A 23,755-nucleotide genomic window follows, 5' to 3' on the forward strand; every position below is an offset into this window, starting at 1 on the left:
AATATCATGGAAAAAAAATTGGAAATTTTATTAACCGTTAGCTGTCAGATTGTGGTTTTGAATCAGCAGTGATCTAGAAGATGCTTGCTGTTAAATGTTCTAGCTACTTTGATCTGTTAAGTTGTGTTCAAGGCAATTAAAAGTCTTGTGAATCTTTTCTTGTTATTTCCTTCCAAGTTTGCAATTGTGCCAAGCTGGGCACGGGGATGTACTATGATTACAAATGCTGAGAGACCTGACGTGCTCAGTCACAAGTAGAAGAGGCATCTATGAAACCTGTCTTCTAGTAAGATGTGGTTCTTGCACAGGAAAAGATTTTTGAATATATTGTGAGTCAATGAGGAATATTTTATTAGCAGTTATGCAGATCCTACTACATGATATATTTTAGCCAATTTAATAACTTCAGTGGGTTAGAAGTCTTGATTTAACAAGGATCCCACTTTAAATTCTGGAATACCATGTAACTTTATTTTAATGGAAAAGTTATGCCCAACAAGTAGCTTTCAGAACACTAAATGTTTCAGATTTTTTCTACATGACATAAAAGTAATGTAGCTGAAATATTATGTAGCTTATTACTCAACTAGGCTATTAAAATTATTTGGGGGTTTTGATGGTTTTTTCCCCCAAGTTTTTGTTATCCCTATCAGATAATATTTATTTTGTTTGCTAGATACTGAGTCATTTGTGCAAAGTTTTACATCTGTTGTTTACAGCACATTTATATGTCACTGAATTTGCTGTCTTGGTGTCTGACTCATCATTGTGTTTCCCCAGTGTAAACAGTTTTTTTTGTAATGGAGTTACAAAGGCATAAGAAAGGAGTAACATAGCACTAGACCAAACTCTTCGGCAAGTGTAAAATTTTCCTATGTGGATATTTGTGCATCACTAATGAGAATATACACAAATAGAGACAATTTTTCAGAGGTTTTTTCTAATAAGCTGTGTAAATAGTTATGTTTTGGGGTCTAAACTGCTCTCTAACTTACATAGAAGGAAACTTTCTGTGGCCAATTTGTCTTATAGTCAATCGGCAAGGAGCCCTTCCCTTTCTGAAGACTAGTTATCTGGTTATTTTAAGAGGCGGGATACACTATGTTGGGAATGCAGACACCATAATGCCATATCTCTATTGCTTGGGAAGCACAAGAGTAGTGAAGCAAATGCAATTTTAAAAACATGCTCTCGCCTTTATTTAATGCCATTTACAATCTCTTCCAGTTTGTGACCCAGTGCAGGGCTCCCATGCTAAGTATATTGCCTTGTACTGTGTAACAGGCAGAATATTTGAACATCAATGCCTGGGTCTCTTTTAAAACCACAGAGGTAATTAGGTGATGCTGACACGGGGAACAGCACACAAGGGTGAGGGCAGCCACTGAAACCGGCCTCCAAACCTGGTCAGGCGGAAGTCTTAACTGTGTTGCAGGGTTAACGTGCTGCCTCGTCAAGGAGGCTGGAAATGCGGGAATATCACAGTGTATGGACTGGAAAGATGCAAGGCCGTTGCTGTTCATGGCCTTTTGCAGTTCATCCTTTCTGCCACAGCAACAGTGTACTGAAGCTTTAGCAATGGAAGTGGTACCTGGAGTCAAATGTAGAATAACTTGTCCATGGGAAGTCAGTTAGAGGTCAGCTGTGCACTACCATGAGATGCCTTAAGCCAATGTGATTAATCTCTTAGATGATATGAGTTGCAGAGTCTTTTTGTTGCATTTAGTACTTTAATATGTTTTCCTGATAAGCATTCACTATATACTCATGGAACAGCTGCTTAGTCAAGGAATTAGTGCTGTAAGTTGCTTAAAGAAATGGGAGTCAAAAACTTTTAGCATTTATTTGAGGTTCTGCCATTAGTTGCTAGACAGGCTTTGCCTCTCCTGTGCCTCAGTTTAAACATCTGCCAAATTAGGCAAAAATGCTTAATTATCTAATACAACTGCAGCACGATTCAGTTTAATCACACACGTAATGGAATGTAATATTCAAGTTTATGAGTTATGAAAAGTACAAATAAATACCAGTTTTAAAGCCTTTGTTAATCATCATTTTCATTAGCTGCTTCGGTTTTCAAGGTGATGCTTTGCCATTGACAAGCTGAGATTTTACTCCAAGTGCAGAGGGTTTTTGTACTTTTAACCCGATGGAACAGTTTCTTTGCTTACCCCATTCAGCTTTATAGTTATAGAGAAACGTTTGCCTATGGCCTCACCTGGTTTGAGAGCAAGTAATGTCAGGGCACTGATGGTCATTTGTTATGACAGACTCTCTTTAATATCCTGCTTCATTGCTTGGGGTTTTCACTTTATCTATTTTTTTAAATAGGACACCTGAGATGTATTAGTAAACTCTTCTCCAGGTTTCTGTCTCTCCGTCAAGTCTATGCTTTGTCTTTCTTGCGTCAAACTACATTCAAAGAATAGGGAAATGGCAAGAGGAGAGCAGGCTCCTCCTTTGGTGGAGGAGATATGCATGTTCTTAAAAGGAGGTGGAAACCCGTGTGACCGGGTTAGTTCCTGAGTATCTGACGGTTTTACTGGGTAAAGAGCACTAGCATGCAGCACGCTTTTCAGTGAAGGCAAATGGGATATGCCGTGCATTTTGCAACAAACATTGCAGCTGGTATTTGCAGCATGGAAATACTCCTCAGCCGTTCTGGGGGTTAGCATGGTCAGCAACTCGGCGTGCAGCCTGCATGGGCTTCTGCAGCTAAAAGAGCCAGGGCTTAGTTTTACCTGTTTCAGTAAGGAGATAGTGAGAGGTAGGGAGGTTGCAGCTCCACTCCAACTGCACAGTGTTGAGTGCCAGTGAACCTTGCTCTCCAAGGGAGAAGATAAAGTTTTGGGAAAGAGTCATGGGAACAGTAGAGCATCACGAAACTTGTTTTCTAAGGAAAGTCTTGAGTTCATTCTAATTTATGAAAAAGGAGCGTATATGATGCTTTTGTGACTGGATGAGGAACAGAAAAGTGATTTTAAAGACAGCAAATCTAGCAGATTGGTTTGTATGGTTTGGCCAGCTCAGGCTTTCGATGGTTTGTTTTAGCTATTGGATTTAAGGCAGAATTTGTCTATCAGCATTTACAGTTAGGGATTCTTTCATTCAGAATTTATGAAGAAGGGTTTTTTTGCCTGCTGAAGGTTGCATTACCTTCCCATGTCAAGAAGAATTGCCAGCAAGAATATTGATATAACTGAAAGTAAACAACTATATATTATTTTTCTTAATCAAAATAATTTTATTGCTTTAAACATAACCTTCTACCTTACATAATACGTTCCCTTTCAGATTTGAACAGTTTTTCCTTTCCCACCATAGGATAAACTAAGCAAATGTGTAAGTTTTTGAAAGCAGTGACGATATTTTCAGTCATTCACCTTTTGGTGAGAAACTCAAGGGGAAGTCTGTGTGTTTGAAACTCAGCTGCACTGCACACATTGCACACTCACTCACTATCTGATGGCACTGCATGTGTGATCAACAACTGTTTTTCTTTTTAAAAGAGTTGAAGTTCCTGTTTCCTGTCACTGCTTCACTTTTTTCAAGGCATAAGCCCCACACCATCTGTGCACATTTTATTGCAAGGCTCTGATTTCTATCTGTCAAGCTAAAAGGAAGCATCTTTTCACAGCAGTTCAATATTGCTCATTGACATTCAGTGGGATTCATCCTGGAAGGCAGGAAAAAGCTTTGTCAGAAAAAGAGAAGTTTTAGGGTGTGGGAATAAGACTCAATAGTGTCCATCACCCATGGAGATATGCTTACCTTTCCATGAGGAGCAAATATGGCAGTTTCCTGCATCTTGCTACTTTAAATTAGCAAGACTCCACTTGTAGTGATGGAATTGTTCACTTGTTCTACAGTGGGAAATGTTAATTATTCCTTCTTAATTATTGGTGTGAATAATTGCATCTTATCCAGTGTGCTAAAACACAGTGCTTCATCTGTGGCTGCGCATGTGCTGTACATCTGCTTTAAAGTGAAATCTTGTCCTGTTCTGTATTTCCTATATAAAGCTATAATTCTCTCTTGCAATGTTCCAGTTAGTTTACGTGCACATAAATAGCAGGGAAGAGAAGCTTAAAATTTTAAGAAAGGAGATTGTTGGTTTCTAGCAAACTATGCCTCTATCAAATGTGAGAAGAGAAAAAAACGGGCTCGAAAGCTGGATGTTGTCTTCAGGTAGAATCACACATAATTAGAAGATGTCTCAGGTTTTTCCATGAGGTGCTAGCAGACTTTTTACTGTATCTTTTTAATGATGCTAGAAAATAATTGGAGACCTGAAGATGTGACAGTTCCTGATATGATTTAGTTCAATTTATTAAGGTTGGGCTTGGATAAAATCATCCTCCATTGAAAAAAAAGGCAATGAAATATAAACTGGCAATTACTATTTCTCTATCACTTCTTCATAGACCTTGCTTATATCCTCTGGGAAATAGAAGACTAAAATAAATGATATGAAATTAAAAAGCTGCTTGCAAATTTCAGGGTAAGTTCTTATATATCTTTGCAATTGATTTCTTGCCTTAGAAACAAATGTCGTAATGTGTGAAACTCAAAGCTGCGCATGAATAACGTTTGGCTGAATGAAATCCCAGGAGACTTTAGTCTCATTTGGGTTTGTGTTAAAAAGTGAGTAATTCGTATTTGAAAAAAAGGTTAATTTAGCCAAACTGCCTTTGTATAAGACAGAGGTGGATGGAGTCTAATCTGGACAAGTGTGTCCCAAAGGAGCCTAGCTGTGTAATGTCCTGGTTCAGCCTCCTCCTCCTGAGCTGGCTGGACCTCCATCAGCAAAGCGCCTAAGGAAAAGTAAAACAGGCAAGCAAGGTAATATTTTATCTTGGATGTGGGAAGAGAAAGGCAACAGCAACAGGATGGGATACTAAATTAAGAAAAATCAATGACTTGATTGTCCAGGTGGCCTTTGAGATGAAAGTGGCAGTATTGCACTCCTGGCTGCCCTGCACCAGTATCCGAGGGTGAGAGCAGGGCAGCAGGGGAAGGCGAACTGGAGAACACAAAGGAAAACAGTTCTTTCATGGGTTTCCAGCAGTAGTGTTGGCATACCTGATACCTGGCTTTCACAGTGCTTTCTGGCTCGGTGCTATACAGTCATGGGAAGGTTACCAAAACTGAGGCATGGTGGTATGCATGGAGTTGTCCATCTTAGACTCCTAAATGCAATTGCAAAGCAACTGGAGGTGAAAGTCAGCTTTTAAACTCAGGTGCATAATAGCTGTTTTTGCTACCTTCTGTGTTAACGGGAAGAACTAACGCTTTTCTTCAATGAAGGGTTGCACAGAAGGTTACCTGCTCTTTTCCTGGACAACTAAACCGCTCAGATTCAACTGGCTTGTGCAAGTGCCTGTCAGACACTCTGCAAGTGCCTTAAGAGAAACTAAACATGAATTTCCCTGATGGTTCCAAATTAAAAAAAAAAAAAAATTGTGCCCATCTAGACGTGAGGAAGGTAGTAAATTGATCGTGATGGACAACTCTCCCTCAGCAGATGTCAGCTCCTCCTCTTTCATGAGAGGAGGGAAGACAGCAGAGGAAGGTGCAGAGCTGATTGCTTTGCTGAGTCTCTGCAACTCTCCGTCTGCTCCTCGTCCTCAGAGGAACAGGCACCTCCACGCCCTCATTTTAGGAAGCATGAAAACTCACATCTGCTGCCAGGAGTGATAACTTTTAGCCCATTGGTGTGTTGGCTGTGATTTTTTGCAATTGCTGGCAGACTGCTTGAGTTGCCGTTACATCAGCATTTATACCCGCTCTGAGAGCTGTTCCTGCTGGGCTGTTGTTTCTACTTCATCCCCCTGGCTTTCTCTGCCTCTAGCCTACATTCTCCTATATACAGTTGCCCATAGCAACACCCATTTGAAAAGGCCACGGTGCTCTCTCCCGTCCTCCAGAGGGGAGCTCTGCCAGCACCAGCAGCAGCACTGGAAGAGCTCAGCTCTCTCAGCTTCCCTTGGTGAGCAGGGACTGAAGGAAGCATACCTTCAGAAAACAAGTTTCCAGGAATGAGAGGACAGCATATCCAAAACCAAAAGCATTTGATGAATCACTTACTCACTAGGAGCTGGTCTGGTGGAAACACAACATCCCTAACGCTGCGCATCATGCTTGAGGCAGTGCTGCACCCTGTAGCCCCGAATCCCTTCCACATCCAACACCCAGCACTACCTCTTCTCTCCCACCTACCTGGTTCTTGTGGGGCTGTGCAATTAGCTGGATCAAGGAACTCATCTGGTTAAAAATACTCTGACAAAAGGGTTACTTTTAACCTCTCCTCTGGATCAGTGTTTGGCCACAGGCAATTGCACTGGCAGAACAAGAAAGCCAACGCCAGGGTTAAGTGGGCAAGAGCTGCTTCTGCTGCCATTGCCACTGAGATAAATGCTTGTCAAATTTCCATGTGAATTGAGAAAGCTACATTTTTTTTTTTTGTCAGTAGAGCTGACAACTTCTGCATTTATGCTGGCAATGCTGGTGTAACTACAGCAACAGGGCTCAGACAGAATTTGGTAGGTGGGACCCACCTGCCCTGGAGTCCCGCGCTCAAATTTGCCATCACCTGAAAGTATAAAGGATTTGGTAAAAGATGCCCAATGCTGATATAGATCCAGCATCTGTCAAGTCTGTGTTCCTGGAGATCCAAGTCCCAGTCTTTTTCAACCTTAATGCTGGGATGTTTGGACTCAGATCTAAGCTCTCTACACCAGGTCATTTGAGCTCACACCAAGCACCTTCTGCATCCTCTTCCTTTCCTGCTTCCCCAACATATGCTACCACCTGCCACTTATGTGAAACCATGGTTCTGTAGCTTTTAACCCATCAGATTACACAAATTCCATTTACTTAAATAGCAAAACTGAGCAGCATTTAGCAAGGCTCAATGCAGTGAGGTCTCTGAGCAAGAACTGCTGAAGTCGGTATGTTGTACCTCAGAATAGCGGTGCAGCTCAAGACTGGGCATTGAAGCTTCAAGATCCTCAAGCCTGTGTCTCACCAATGCTAATAATGCCTTCATTTTCTTATTTGGTGTGCATTACATTCAATTTCTCTTAATAGGTAATGATTTCCTGAAGGAGTTTATTATTTCTGTTCTCACAGCTATGGCTGTTCTCATGTCTAAATACAAATTAGAAAAGAAGTGTATGTGGCAAACCTCTAATAAACACAGTGAAATAGAAGTATATTATAGCTTTTCAAACTGATAGTTAATTTCTATTTGTTATGTAAAGCATGTGTTTTAGAGACACTTGGAAAATACGTAGTAGGTGTGTAAATCCTGGAGGAGAAGCTTATGGAAACGGTAGTGGGAACCTAGATTTTCGTTAGCCAGTGCAGTGGGTAGAAAAGCTCAAATACTCACAAACATACCTTCCTACTCAAAGCAGTCAACCCATGCTTTAAGTTTTTAAATGAGTTCATCCTACAAAATTGTTTGTATGCCTGATCCAGCTGTCAGGGGATCAGTGCAGGCAGCAGTGTATGCTTTGCCCCACTCCAAAGAGAGCACTGCTGCAGCATTTAGCAAGGCTCGATGCAGTGAGGTCTCTGAGCAAGAACTGCTGAAGTCGGTATGTTGTACCTCAGAATAGCGGTGCAGCTCAAGACTGGGCATTGAAGCTTCAAGATCCTCAAGCCTGTGTCTCACCAATGCTAATAATGCCTTCATTTTCTTATTTGGTGTGCATTACATTCAATTTCTCTTAATAGGTAATGATTTCCTGAAGGAGTTTATTATTTCTGTTCTCACAGCTATGGCTGTTCTCATGTCTAAATATACAAATTAAAAGAAGTGTACGTGGCAAACCTCTAATAAACACAGTGAAATAGAAGTATATTATAGCTTTTCAAAACTGATAGTTAATTTCTATTTGTTATGTAAAGCATGTGTTTTAGAGACACTTGGAAAATACGTAGTAGGTGTGTAAATCCTGGAGGAGAAGCTTATGGAAACGGTAGTGGGAACCTAGATTTTCGTTAGCCAGTGCAGTGGGTAGAAAAGCTCAAATACTCACAAACATACCTTCCTACTCAAAGCAGTCAACCCATGCTTTAAGTTTTTAAATGAGTTCATCCTACAAAATTGTTTGTATGCCTGATCCAGCTGTCAGGGGATCAGTGCAGGCAGCAGTGTATGCTTTGCCTCACTCCAAAGAGAGCACTGCTGCAACAAAGGGTTGTGTAAAATGGGGAATTCAGAAGTTTTTAAATTATGTACTAGCATCTTACAAGCCAAAGCAGTAAAGGATGTTTCATTTTAAAGACATCTATACTCTACCAGTCGGTATCATTACATTGTGGAAGACCTGATCCTTGAGCAGGATGCTTTAGCATGTGCCTACTTGTACAGCACTGGAATAAATCTGTCATTTCCTCACACCTGCTCACATCATTAAGTTATGATGCTGAATTACTGCCCTCACACTGCTGAGTTTAAAAACTGTCACTTCAACCTATTTAAAATAGAATGAATTAGAGGATGCCATAATAAAGACTCACAATTTACTAAAAAGAAAGTAAAGCAATATTTATTTGTAATATAAGAAACGTAATTGCACAGTTTCCTTAAAAGGATGAACTCAGATTTTTATCATTTGCTTTTTATGGGGATATATAAAAGGTGGCAGGTTTTTTTTTAAATTTGCATTTTGTCATGTACCAAAGTAAGAGAATAGCATAGGCATCGATGCTTTCAATAAACCTGCAGTGAGCAAAGTCCCTGAAAAAAGCAGTTACTGTTCCTCGTGCTGAACAGTACTCCTTGCTGCAAAGCAAATGGTGTCTTTGCCTAAATCATCAGAGATCTCCTCAGACTCAATTGTTCCAAGGCAAAAATAGCAAAGTCTTTAACTGAAATTGTGAATGTTCTGTGGAAAGACAAGAATGCAAGAACTGCACATCCTCTTCCTCACAAGCTCCAAGGCCTCGGCTGTGGCAAGAGATGTAGGAGGTCATCTACACAGCACTATGTATTTTCGTAGTTGAGTTGTGAACAAAAATTGAAGTGTGTGTAGTCATGATTATTCTGTGTTGAAGTGAAATATGTACCTTAATAATGTATGGAGACACTACAGTGATTTGCAATTCAAGCTATATATTTTTAGACACAGAATCCTGTACTCAAATTTAAATTGACAAGTAGTAAAATAATCCTGAATTGCTAATATCCCTTAATAATTTTATGAAAACAGATTAGTTCTCACATCAAAACTTGTTGGGAGGAATTACCCAGAATTTAATCACGTGTGTGATGTCAGTCAGCCCAGCCTCCCTCATCTCAGTGTTGTTTTTCATTGTGTCAGCAAATATATCATGTTTGCTCTCTGTGAAATGCTGGAAGCTGATTAATTAGATGTTTCTGAGATGTTTTCATAGTAGTTATTTTCTAACATATATGCTTTATTAAGTAATGAAGCAAGGTAAAAAGGATTTTCTAGCTTGAAATAATACTTCGGCTAAGGAACATAATAGAAATGTGACATCTAACCCAAAACTAAAGGAGAAGGTGGGAGGAGGATGGAAGGAGCCTTCCTACCAAATTTTCAGCAGAGTTGGAGTAACATGTACACCCTGACTGGGCAAGCAGGAAAGCAAGGTTCTTCTAAAAACATGAGAAATTCTCAAAAAGGCGAGACCAATGCTCCCTTTAGTCCAGTGTTGTGTTCCAACGGGAGGTTCCAGCAGGAGGTGATGCCATTTGGGGATGTGAGCCTGGTCAAAGTCACAGGTCCTTGTACTCCCTCAGCATCCACAATCGTTGGATATGGATGTTAGAAGGTATGTTCTGACCCATTCCAATTCCTCTCTGCTCATGGACACTTTGTCTATTAATTTGTCCAATTCTTTTTTGAGTTTGCTCATACTGTCTGCCTCTGTGGTCTCCTTTGGAGGCAAATTCTAGACATTCAAAACCCTTTGAGTATAAAATAACTTTCTTTAAGTTTTAAAGCGGTTTGTTACTTGTTTCATTGAATGATGTGCTAGTTCCAGTATCTCAGAATCTGGTCAATACCATACCCCAATTCAGCTTTTCTACTGCGTGGATTTTGCAACCCTTAATCATATCCATCCTCAGCACATTCCTCTCTAAATAGAGAAGTTCTCTCCTCATATAAAAGCTACTCCATTCCCTTAATCACTTTAGTCATCCTTCTTTGTACCTTCCTAACTCCAGTATCTCCTTCCTGAGATGTAGAGACCAGAATTGAATGCAGTTCAAGATGTCTACACCAAGAGTCTTACAAAGCAGCCAAATGATGCCCTGTTTCTATTTTCAGTGCCCTTTTTCTGGCTTGCCTTTTTTTTTTTTTTTTTGGTGCTGCTGCACATTGAGCCAATAATTTCAGAGAAACGTCAATGATGACTCCAAGATCTTCTTCCCATGGTGAAATAGCCAGGTCTGAGTTCAGCATTTTATAGGCATGGTTTAGGTTATTTTTCTCTTGCTATGTTTCCCTACATTTCTACAGTGAAGTTATCTGCTACCTTTCTGCAAAATCACTCACTTTTGTGAGATCCTTCCTTGCTCTCAGTGTAGCATTGGTGTCACTGGTGTCAAACTTAGTGTCATCTGCAAACCTGGGGATCTTATAGTGCGCTCCCTTCTCCCGGTCATTGATGAAGATGCTAACTAAAACTGGTCCCAGTACCGATTCCTGAGGAATCGGCACATTCAGATCTCCTGTCTATATCAATGTACGGAATCTCTCTTCTACATTTTTGCTGACAGTCACATAGTGATAAAAAAATAAAGAACTAGTCCAGCTTCACTTTGAAGATTCAGATGGACTCACTGATATCTAGTAAAGAAGGAATATAGGAAGAAAAGAAAGTTTGGATGTGAAGTAACTCTTAGAGCAGAATGTTTATGAGGCTGTGTCCATAGTTCTCACACCTAAAGTGAAACCCTGAGTTAGAGTCTGAACAGAGACATTTTCAAGTAGATATTTGATTTTTTTTTTTATATTGTTTCCAGTCCTCTAATCAGGTATGCAACCTTATACTTTGTTAAAACAATTGTGATTTATTCCATTCCCTATTCTTGGCTTGCTCCAAAGTCCATGGAGACACCTGGCATGCTGCTCTTCATGAAAGCTATCTAGTTGGTGTGCAGGTGTATCTGATGGCACCTTATATTCAAGACATGTGCAGGGGATGTCAAGAGCCTGACACATTTCTCATAGTCCTATAAAGGTCAGTTTAAATGTGAGTAACAGAAGGAGCCAAATTTATCTAGAGAAGCCTCCTCTGCCAGCACCTACTCATCAGCAAAACCCGTGGAGTTTGATTACTGGGTGCTGGCAACACACAGGAGGAACGTACGGGTTTGCCTGCAGCAGCCACTCCATAAATCCTTTTGAGCAGCATGAGTACGGGCTCCCTGCCTATGTGTGCTCCAAGACTACGTGCAGGCAGAGGAAGAAGGAGCCGCAGCTGTGCGATTACAGCGCTCACTGCTTTGGCTGCGAGGTGCTAAGTAGCTGTGCTGGGACAGGGAGTGCTGGAAAGCAACCGGACTGGGGTGCTGTGCCTCCAAATGCCACCTTTGCTCTGCCCAGCATGGAGGGGAATCCCTTACCGTGCTTTACACAAGGTCCACGTATGCTGCTTCCACCCCAACACTCTGCACGAGGGAGCGATGTCAAGACGACTGAATCCAAATATCAAGCTTCCCGTAACAGGTAGACATCGCCAGCTGGGTTAAGTGGAAGCGGCAATAGCTGTTGTGTTTTGTGCTAAATGCAGTCCTGCTGCTGCACGTTAGCCACGTTTAGAGTACAGCCAGTGATTCAAGCGCTGTGGGGACCTCGGCAGAGAACTGCCTCGCCTGTGCATCCCAGAAATGCTCAGGCCAGTGGAGGTAACAGTATCTAGAGGCACTCAGGCAAAACTAAGCATCTAGAGAAGTGTCAGGGGGCAACATAATTACCTGCAGATTTTTCAATACCTAAGGAAAAGCTGGGGTTTTGTGCATCTCTTTCTTAGACTTTGTCACCTAAATTTTTCATGAAACACACTTTAGGTGCTGATGTACCATTTTTACTTTGGTCCTTGGTAAGTATTTAAAGATTTACTTTACAATCAATATATCCTCTTGTCTTCAGCCAATAGTTCTCTGACATACATCCAACTGCTAGGTGCTCTTCACAGCACAGGAGTTTTTACTTCAGCAAGTAAATTCCCAGCTGTGTTTATTTCCAGAGAATGTTAATGAAAAGATTATGTGCTTTTTTTCTTTTTTTTTCTTAACCAAGAAAAATCATCTATCTGTGTAGTCCCTCTTTAAATTACCTCCTTTGCATTCTTACCAAATTTCTGTGCTTGCACCCAACTTCCTGGACATTGTGCTTTAGCTTCCTGAGTTTGAGTTTGAAAGCTTTTTGGTCTCTCTAGCACTTTCTAGTGCTTTTCTAGGAAAAGACTGATTTTTTTCATTTTGTGGCTCTCACTGTTTGGCTGTCATGGCTTCCAGGACTGATACTGGTCCCATAAGACACCCTGTCAGCGTAAGCACCACCAGAGCACCAGCCCCAGGGAGCTCTGACGTGGTTTACCTCTCCAGGACCACACGTTGAAGCACATCCCACACAAATTCTTCAAGTGTTCAAAATCAACCATGACTTTCTCTGAAAAGCAGAAGAAATATTCAAACTGAGCTGAAATGCCTGTTTGCTAAGATGGACTGGACCACTATCTTTCCAGTATCCCCCATCTTTTAATTTAGACTTCCTTCCTCATAGCTATCACAGTGTCTCCTCTAGAGAAACATGGCTCCTTCTACTCCCCAGAAAGTCCCATTCTCTGGGGACTTGAAGACCTTTCTTCTGCTGGCAGCCTTTGGCTCCCTTTTTCTCTTTAAAACAGTTCTGTTTGTTCCTTTGCAGGACCTACCATCACACATTTTTCCTTCCCTGAGAAGTAAAGGAATTAAACTGATTATTTTCTGGCTTTAGACCCTTCTTGGCATCTTCATCAGCTACCCAGAATTTGGTTATTGAAGTCAAGTTCTTCTTTGCTTTATTCTGTTTCTTTATTTACTCCAGAGAGGAGGTTGGTATGCGTCAGCCCTAAGCTGAGCTGCTACATATCAAGACAGACAATTTCATACAATTGTAAACTTATCTTTGAACTTACTTACCTTGCTTTACACAGAGTCCTCAAACGTGTAATCCATCAGATGTCAGGTAGCTTTTTCATTCATTCCTCAGAATCAGCTGTCAGGTTTTAAGAAGCTGAATGATCTTGGGCAGGTTATACAAACCTAGGGAAAGACAGGAGTAGCACACAACATCAGTATATATGGTTCTCGGTCTATACTATTTCTTTGCTTTCCATAGTTTGTTTCTGTGATATATCTGCTCTCATCACAAAACTTAATGGCAGAACTTCACTTCCTAAGATGTGAGTAGCAATTTCCAGGAATTTCACATCAACAGCAGCAGGCAAAACCCCAATTTCTAGACAAGATAAAATGCTGGCAAAAGTAACCATTCTATTTTTAGCATTTATGCTTCTATCTACTAAGATATTTTTATTATAAATAGGTAGCTCCCAATGAATCCCACGGCTGTGGATCAAATTTTACCTCACTCTTATTGCTGCAAAACCAATATAATTCCATTTATCTTAATAGATTTATGTCTAATTTGTAGAATATGGTTTGCATCAAGGCCAAAATTTGCTTGCCCAGTGAATTTCTCTGATACACCGTCATGTACAAAGGGTACAGAAATCTGGCTAAAACTACTGTATCATTAGTGCTTGGTCAACTGTATCTTCCTGCCTACTGGAAATACAAGTAATGAGCAACTAAATTCAAGCATTTAACATGATTTAAAAAAACATATTTTCAGCCTCAACTGATTAGATCCAATTTGATTAACTCCCTCTGACTTTCATCCTACTGAAATGGAAGGGTGTTTCTTGCAAGGATGGGAAGGAGATGGCAAGGACAATTTATATGGAAGTGCTTTAATAAGGCAGGGGCTGCAAATGTGAAAGGAACTACTAATAATTTGGAATTCTCCTTGGTGTTCAGATTAACACAGAGCAAGTATTTGCTAATGCCAAAGCTTCTTGTTGAATTGAAAGATTTAACTAGCTTCTTCTCTTACTGCCAGTAAGTTTTTGGGGAGGGGTTTGCACATGCATATAGTCGTATTGACCCATGCTCTGTCTTCCTGTTCAATTCACTTATCTTTCCCATGACATTGACGTTTCTATTAAATTAAATCTGGGAAGCATGTACCTATCACATTATGTTCTTTATCTAGAATATAAGAACTCTTTGGGTGTGAGACATTATGCGCAGTGATAAGAAATGAGGTAGGAATGCCAAGTGTGTTGTTCTGTCTTTATACAGTCTTTTAGGTAGGAATAAGGATTAGGTCTAGTTTACAAGAGATGAGGAAATGCATTTTTGTAAATTGTGGAAAAGAACATAAACATTTTGCAGTTGGCAAACTTTCCCTTCCTTGTGTGGCCACTTGGAAGAGAAGGCAGTAATCATAGAATCATAGAATCATTGAATCATTAAGGTTGGAAAAAGACCTCTAAGATCATCGAGTCCAACCGTCAACCCAACACCACCATGTCCACTAAACCATGTCCCTAAGCGCCTCATCTACACGTCTTTTAAATACTTCCAGGGATGGTGACTCAACCACTTCCCTGGGCAGCCTGGTCCAATGTTTCACCACTCTTTCAGTAAAGACATTTTTCCTCATGTCCAATCTAAACCTCCCCTGGCACAACTTGAGGCCATTAAATGGTTTGCTCAGGCTGGGGCTGTACTCAAAAGTAGCAGTTTTCAAACAGAAGGACAAATTATCCTCCCCGGGAGGTGGAATTTAATGTGGAAACGTGGATGTCTAGAAAGCAGCTCCTAAAAACAATTCATCACTTTACCTCCATCGATCAGTGACAGCTACCCAGACGGCAAGGGGAAAGACCACTCTTCTTGCTGTAGAAGTGTTTCAGTGAATCCATATAATGGTTTGAACCAAGGAACAAATTTGCACGAGCAAATAGATAACAAACAGCAAAAGGGGCTAAAAGTGAAAGGCAGCAGGCAGCCGGGAGACCAACTGATCAACAACAAGAAAAGCAGAAGCTGTGATTTATTATTGTTTCTTCTCTTCATTCTCAATAGCTGGATGATGACTTTTAAAGCCTTTCAGAAACTACACACTGGCAGTCCTGCAGAAGTCAATATATTGTTCACCCTCCATCGCTCGTCATGCCTGACAGTGGTGTTTAAAAGGACACTCAGAGAATGAAATAAATGATATGAAAATAGTCTCAAACACCATATTACCATAGTTTGGAAGGGAGTTGCTTTTATCCAACAGCTGTAAAACACTGTATGTTATCACCTCATTAAATAATTTTTGTTTGTATTATTTAATATTTTTATATTTATGTAACCAATATGTCTTCACTAGTCAACAATATTTCAGATCCAGATACATTTATACAGAAAGCATTTTTTAAAATAATGTATCATTTCTCAGATGAAGTGGGAATTTTGAAGTAGTGAATGTTGTTTTTTACAAGCAGCCAAAAAGCATTTACTAAAACAGTAGGCAGATAACAACTCGGTTTCCAAGCCAGGAGGCTTCCACTGTAACCACCAGCACAAACACGCTTAAAAAGAGAAGTGTTTCAGACAAGGAGGTTCAGTGATAGGCAGCTATGGTGGCAAGTCACCAAACACAGTTTGAAATTCTGAGTGAAATTTTAGACGTTTTCTCTAAGTAGCTCAGTCCTTAGGTCTGAAAGACAAAAGAGTTGCTGAAGAACCCAAGTTCTTCAAAGCCTTTTAAGAAGGAGACACATATACCAAAAATTTTAAACAGAGAGGGGACATCTGTAATAACTTGTCAAGCAATTTGTTAAAAGCTTTTGCTTCATCAATCACAGAAACAAAACGAAGCTTAACATCTAGGATGTGGAAGCATTTTCTAATCCACAGCAGCATCTGCTAAGAAGCATTTTGTTGAAGATTTTTAACACAAAATTTGTCAAACGCCTGTCACATATGTGCTGACATTTCCCTACAGATTTTCTGAGAGCATGGAAAGGGTCTATGAGGACAGTTTGTCCTGTTTGTAACCCATTTTCACAGGCAGATAATTTGAGGCTTCTTCCTATAATCAAAGGCGTCTTTGAAAGGGTTGTGAACAGAAGTTTACGGCTGAACTGTTCATCATGAATGACATCTTAAGCAAGAGATTGAGACCTGAATACAGGTAAAATGATTATAAAACAGTTCTTGTTTCTGACTGAAGAATTAGCCCCAAAAAAGACAGGGATTAAAATGTTCCAGCTGAGAAGGAAAGGCCATTTAAAAGTGCTTCTTAATTAATTACTTTGGATGATCCAATAGATACAACAGTTGTGGGGAAGCCTTTCAACTCTGCATTATTGTGTATGTGAAAGAAAACCCAGACATCATGAGGTTAGACTTCAATCCTGTGATGCTTCTTATACAGTGGATTATTAGCTAATAGTTTAGTATTATCCGTTGATTTTATTCATTGGGATTATCCAATGTCTTCAGTACAAACAAATACAGACTTAAACTGGTTGTTTCTGTACATAATCAAGTAACAACCACTTATAGAGGATTTTTTTTTAATATATCCTACTGCATTGCCTCCCCATCTAAAGAATAAATAGTAAATACATTACCAGACTGCATGCAAACTGTTACGGCAAACTGCATTGTGTCTGTAAATAAACACAACCCTTTCACGATCATCATTCAGAAGAGAGCAGAGCAGACACATCTCCGTTTGCTTTAGCAAAGTTGCTGCAGTGCACTAGGATTTTAAAACCCAAAGACTCCAGATCCTAAAGATGGAGACCTTTTGCAAAGTAAGAGGCTGGGCACATCCTCCACCCATGCTGCCTGGAACCAGTGTGTTTGGTGGGAATATTCGATGCCTCCTTTCAGCGTTATAGCTCTTATGAGAGTGGCAACCGTGTAAAAACCAGCATCTCCGAAATAGCCAAGGATATAGAGCATCACTTTGCCCAGTCTTTTTTGACCAACATGAAGGATCTGGGCTGAGAGGATGCTGACACCCCGGTTTTTCTGAATTCTTTAAGCTGTCATACCTGCCATTAAGGAAAGTCTAAGAGGATGCCTGGGCCAAAGAGGGAACTTCCTGGCTAAAAGAAAACCCTTTAGCACCCGTGTGGTTTTGCGCTGTGACTCTAAAGGGTGTGCCCGTTCCAAACTGGTTGTGCTCCAGTCTGTTGTCTGGCAGACCAGCATCAAGTACGAGCAGATAATTTCCCTCCTAGCATTACAGAGGCTGATCAGGAATCCTGTTTGACACTTTTATTCCTGGGAATTGCACAAATTACATGGTTTTAAACAGAATATTGCCATTCCTTTTCTGAAATTTTCTGTGGCCTCTACTGTTCATGCAAAGACTGATGCTTAACTTCAGCATCAGTACTTCACCTAACAATTTTCTGTTCGTTTATTTTATAAATTTTATATTGTGTCTGGTGACACAAAACAGCAGAAGTGGACAATAGGAAACAGGATTTAAGAAATAAGTAAAACTGATTTCCAGAGTGAAAAAATACAGTTTCCAAGTTACCTGAGCAACAACCAGGTTTTTTCAAGACAAGTTTACTAAATGACATGGAAGTGGAAATTAATATGATTTTCAATAAGCTCATCTGCTCAGTTAGTGAAGATCTAACCAAACGTGGTAACCTGCAGGCTGCACCCACACCAGGATTTGGGAAGGAGGTGAAGGTCTTGCTAGGCCTTCCTCACTAATAAATACTGCATGGGTTTTACGGTAACGACACGCAGATGTTCAAGCAGCTGGACCAGTTACTGGCAGTACAATTCTTGAGGTAGTTCTCTAAGCTAGGTGTCAGGTTTTTTGAAAGTTATGTCTTCAGTAGAAAGTCTGCTAAAACATCTTCAGCTTTAAACATTGTGCTGTCAGTTGTGAGGCTTGTAAGTGGATGCTGAAAAGATCCTGATATTCAAAACCACAATATGAGGTCAGAAGATAGAAGGAACAGAACATGAATCAGCTATAACATGCATATGAAACAGCTGCCATTGCTAGCCAATGTATGTATTCAGATATTCTGTCTGATGACACCTCACCATCGCTGTTACATGGGTGATTAACAGATCTTACACAAAAGAAAATTTCTTTGGGGTGGCAGGGTGTCTTAATGTCCTTGGACTCATCCGTCAATGCACATTCACAGAGATGGATGGGGTTTAGTTTGCTGTTCACTCATCAGGACATCTTCGTTCCTCTTTCCCTGAACTGTATATACTGTTCCAGAATAGTCATTAAATGTTCAAGCAAGAGTGGATTTTATGTTATATTTTGCACTGGATACTTCAAACACCTCTTACTCATGGACAGCATTGGATGCCTTTTTCCTTACCTCAACCAGAAGGATTTATCATTTGAATATACTTAAAGCTTGTTATTCCAGTGCTTCTGTTAAAGAGGACTTTTAGTGGTGCATTTTGTAAAAGATAAATCACAAAGCCATAAACATGTCAAGATTCGCTAAAAACATGTTTTAGCAAGCCCAGACATGCATCTGGTAAAGAACGTCATTGTCATGTTTCTAAGTAAAACATCACTCTTGGGACTGCAAGACAGCTGGTGGCTGGTTTTATTTTGTTGTTAGTTTTGCTTTAACCGCTTCTAAGAAAACATCCATTGTAACATCTTTTAAAGCAAAATTTTATTCAAAGTCAAACTTTAAAATCACATCTTTAAAAAACAAAAAAAATTACATACTGAGCAAAAGTATTTTAGCCAATTTTCACTTCTGGAAGGCCAGAGAGGAAGGGACAGTGGTGTTTTTTGGTCAAATCCAGTGTGTGTGACACAGATTTTCAGGTGTTCCCAGAGTTCCTGGAAGGCAGCAACACTCAGCACAGAGCAAAATACGGCATCACTAGTTCAGCCATAGTTTTCATTGAAGTATCAGCACCCCAGGAGCTCTAATAGCCTCGATGAAGCTGAGTCCATTGGAATAATTACTAACCAGTTTTTGGTCTACAGCTCCCTTTTGTTATTTCACAAAATATTTTTGTACTGGACCAGCTAACTTGGTCGTTTAGCATTTTAATGTTAGTACATATTCAAATCGTACTATACTCCTAACAACAGCCTGGTGTGTTTTGGGGTTTTTTTTTCCCTTATTTTGCACTTGTGGGAGTTTGGCAGTTACGGCCTCCCTATTCTGTTGAAACGGGGCTAATTTTTCTCTGTCTATATCATTCTGCATCATAGATGTTGAGAATTTTTTTAAAACACAACAATGTAAAAGCTTAATCTTTTCCCGTTCATTTAAAACTGTCCTTTGCAGAATGTCACTTATTTCTCTACCTGTTAAGAAAGTTGCTGTGACTTTGAAACCATTAATTTCTTCAGCTCCTGGCTGGGTGAAAAAAAAAAATAGTATTTCCGATGTAGTTCACAAGCCTTGTTTTCAGAAGAAAATGAGCCTCTAATGGAAGTCTGATAAAGTCCCTTTCTTCAACTACTCCACTGACAGGCTTTTTATTTTAAAAGAGATTCCTTTGTGACACAGGCTTTTGCACCTGTTTTTCAGCATGTGCATTATATGCTGTATCAAAGTACTATTTCCTTTTCATGTATGGCAAACTGCTTTGGACGTGGCTTCCAGGAAGCCATTCTAGAGAGAGAAAAGACTGCACAGAGTCCTTTTAGTGCAGAAAGGACTTGATAAATGGACTCAAAACTTTCAGATTTGTTTTCACACAGTTAGCCACGGCACTGGTCACTCACAATCCTGGAAATCCTATTATTTAATTCTGTGCTTCTTTTCCAAAGTAAAACGTGCTGGTCAGCTGGGGAATAAGCACTGTGAATGATGAGGTTGGAAGCATTTAAACCTATTACTAGTACAGGTGACATCTTCAAGACTTCTGGAGAGGGCCAGGACTTTACTTTGTCATTTTTTCAAGGGTTTGAAAATGAACCAAGTATATTGTATTTGGAGTTATTCGTGCATTTCTTCTTCCCCTGGCAGAATACATTATGAACTATATAGGTGATACTTCAGTTCCTGGGATAAACATACGTAGTAAAAGCTTTCTCAGCTTCACCATTTTCATAAGCAGAATGTGAAATATAATTTTCATTAAACATAGTTATTCAACTGATCAGCATTAACAGTATCAAGTAAACCACGACACATCTGTGAAAAAGGTATTTACAAAGCAGGGTGTTGTACACAGGCTGCCAACAGCCGAACCTCTCTGCTTCCAGGCTTAACAGTTCCTGAAAGCCTGGGAAAAGCTATCTTCTAAAATAATCTGAAATATCTAGGATGATTCTTGTGATAAATTTCTCTTTGTGCTTTTTAAAATGTCTTTCCTTCATTTAACACCTGTTTGAAATGATGGGCCTTTCTTAAGTGTCTGTTCCTTAGTGCAGAGGCCCGGACATAGCCCTAGGTTAGATCTTTCACACTTTCAGAAAATGAGTTTGTGTGTTGCACTCCAAAGTCCATGTAATCTCTTTAAAGTTCAGACAGGCATTTCCCCCCAAAGTTTTTGCTCCTATATCTTTCAGCCTTATGATTTCAACTCAGTGATTGTCTTCAAGTAATCGCTCAGAGAAGAGCTCGCTTCTTCTGGAGGCTCACAAATACTGAGCTCTGGTAGGAATCTCCTCTGTTGGGCCAGGTAGCTGCAGATACCTGCGGGCAGAGGTGAGAGCCCCTCTGAAATGGGGCTCTTACGTTTCCAACAGCAGTGCAGTGCAGTGTTTGCTCACGTAAAAAAGCTGTTAATTCAGTTAACAAACTTGCAGAGAGAAACCTCGTGAAGCAGAGAGAAAGCAAATAGTTTCTCTGGGTCTCTCAAAGGCTACTATTAGGTGTTTAACCTTTAATCAAAAGTATTTCAGAAGCAGTTTCGCAGTTTTACTTCTGAAAGGATTCACTTCAGTTTTATCTTTGCATAAATGAACGTCTCTTTTTCTAGACATCATTAAAGTATGATTTTATTTCCACAAATCTATAAATATCTGACTGGGAAGCCTGGCATCCCTTTTATCCTCTAGATGAATTCACATCCGACTGGACACCTCCTGTGCATGGGAGGCCCTGCTCTGCAAGGAGGGGTTGGACTGGCCGGTCTCCAGAGGCCCCTTCCAACCTCAGCCATCCTTGGATTTTGGGATGTCCTTAGTACACCACTTGGCCGGTTATGTCAGAAAATGCCCAGCTTTGTAGCTTTTGACCACTCTTTATCATCTTGTTATAATCTTATTCAGTTCTACCCTCCTCCGCATGTTTGTCTTGTTCTTTTTTAATTGTTTGCGTGGGTGATGAAAGACCACTGATCTGATGCTGAGATTTTGAGTATGCCTGATGCGCAGACAGCAGGATTGGTCATCATCCAGATCGGTAAGAAGAGAATCAGTCCTTGCAGTAGGTATCGTGTTGGGTTTTTTTTTAACATTTGCAATGGCACAATACTTTGACAGCAAGACAAAGTTGCTATGGAGGACTTGGAGTAGTGCAGTATGAACCTCCCTGTCCTATTTTACATATAGATTCTTTTTTACATAAATGTTTGGACCTGTAAAAGCATATGAGTAGGCTGGATCATTGGACTTAGGCTTGTCTTACAGACGTATGCCACTAGACCTGTCACTAAGAGAACATCTCTGGCTTCACAGGAAGGGACATGTACATTATATTTAGGACATCCATGAACCAGGGACTTAGCAAGTCCTTGCCTTTCGAAAAAGCCAGACATTTTGAAAACAAAACTATATGCCTTGTCATTGTGCAGATAGGAGCCAGCACACTGTTTCGGCAATGACTTACTCTTTTCTCCAAGCTGAAATTCACTGTGCTCTCTATTGCTGTCACATTTCTTTGATTTTTTTTTTTTTTCCCCCCTTCTCTATGGTGTCCTAAGTTTGTCTTGACATTTTTGCACCTGGTGGCAATAACGCTTCTTTTGTAGGTGATGTATTCTTTGGAGTAGCCTGACATTATTCAGGTTGAGCAACCTGATCTAGTGAAAAATGTCCCTGCCCATGGCAGGGGGATTGGACAAGATGATCTTTAAAGGTCCCTTCATACCCAAACCATTCTGTGATTCTATGATTACTTCACAAATTCAGGTTTTATTCCCAAGTGTCCATGTATCCGCCCCCCCAGCATAAGTTTTTGCTTTCAAAATGTCAAAAAGGGTGAGAAATAGCCTTTGCCCCCTCCATAATGCCTAGCTTTTGAGACACAGATTAATGGGTACGAAGTTCAAAGTTGATAAAACAGGTGTTCAAATTCATCATCATATGCTCATTGCAAGCGCTCACAGAATTGACAGTTCTCTGTCACCAGTTCTCCAGTGATAAATATTCACTGAAATCTCTGATAACATTTGTCGTCAGCGTTGTCCATCAGTTTTTGTAATTTTAATCACAATATCTGCTTCCTCTTTTATACAGAATATTTCAAAAACCTTACTACATACCATACCAACAGCCTTTTCTATATGGTGTGAGCTCATGGTCCTTGCTTTGCATTTGCAGTCCCTGCAGCACTTGCTTGGGAACTGGGAATTTTTTGTCTTTTTTCTTAGCTTTTTGGGCCTGTCTGTCGGTCTCTGAGGAACTAAAACAGTGTTTGCGCTGTCTTTTATGCTATGCTCCTTTGATCTGTCCTTCAGTTTGATGTATCCAAGCATCAGGATAACCTAATTTTCTGGATGACGTTTTCTGTTCCTTGGAGGTAGTAAGGCTGAGGCCCTTGGTGGTTCTGGTAGCGATGGCTCCCAACCTTCCTCTCTGCCATCAAGATAAGGCTTGAAATTGGTCAGGAAAATGTAATCACACACAAACACACATGCACATATCCTATTTCTTCACATTACCAAAAATTAGCTTTCCTTATCTGTGTCCAGCTTCCTTCCAGCCCGTAATGCTGGAGATTTTTTTCTTCTCTTTACTTTTTCGAGCTTGACACTCACAGCCGAGGTCTTTCTGCTGTAGTTGAACCGCAAGTGACACTGTTGCATAAAATTGCTCTGATTGTGTTGGTATTTAAAGCCAGGGAAGAGCTTTAATTTTACAAAATCCCCTTCACTAAAATGCCACTAACAGCATTTCCCCAGGCTCATGTTACCAAGAGGATACAAACAGACACCACATGTTCTCACTTGTTTTTTTCGACTGGGGGAAACAAAAAAACCTGCCTTAATTCCCATAGTTTTAACCCTAAATGAGAAGAAATACTAAAGCTTTACTCCAGAGGAAAGCTGTAGTACTACATCTTGGACTGGAAAAGCAAATCGCAGAAGCTACAGACATATGTACCTTTCCTACAGTATTACATGAAAAATGCCCTCCAGGAGACGCAGAAACACTTTTTTCCTCCAAGAAAAATAAGATACCTTATGTATCCATGCCAAGAATAAAATTCACAAGAAGCAAATTTAAACTAACCTTTGAAAACTCTTAAAATACGGGCAGATTTGTACTATTTAAAAGGAAAATTTTAGTGTAGATGAACCTATAGCTTAATTAGTACACAACATTATGTTCTTATTCCTTAATAGCTGAAGTTACTATGTTTACACAGACTGAATGACTGAAAACAAACCCTTGAAAGAGTGTTAATGACATTCACGATTCATATGAAGTATTATCCTGCCAAGATGAATTATGGCTTGAAG

At 40.1% G+C, this 23,755-nt stretch overlaps 1 protein-coding gene across 1 annotated transcript in view; it reads left to right on the plus strand.

Annotated features, from left to right (window-relative positions):
* The first annotated feature begins 2,433 nt into the window (after positions 1-2,433).
* KCNK13 (potassium two pore domain channel subfamily K member 13) overlaps positions 2,434-23,755 on the plus strand; it is a 35,979-nt gene continuing 14,657 nt past the window's right edge. The window contains exons 1-3 of the mRNA XM_019472449.1: positions 2,434-2,514; positions 4,773-4,842; positions 11,342-11,704. Of these exons, the coding sequence (XP_019327994.1) occupies positions 2,434-2,514; positions 4,773-4,842; positions 11,342-11,704 (514 nt within the window). The remainder of the gene's footprint in view (positions 2,515-4,772; positions 4,843-11,341; positions 11,705-23,755) is intronic.

This window comes from Aptenodytes forsteri, unplaced genomic scaffold, assembly GCF_000699145.1.
Source record: "Aptenodytes forsteri isolate BGI_AS27 unplaced genomic scaffold, ASM69914v1 Scaffold193, whole genome shotgun sequence".
Classification (NCBI taxonomy): Eukaryota; Metazoa; Chordata; class Aves; order Sphenisciformes; family Spheniscidae; genus Aptenodytes; species Aptenodytes forsteri.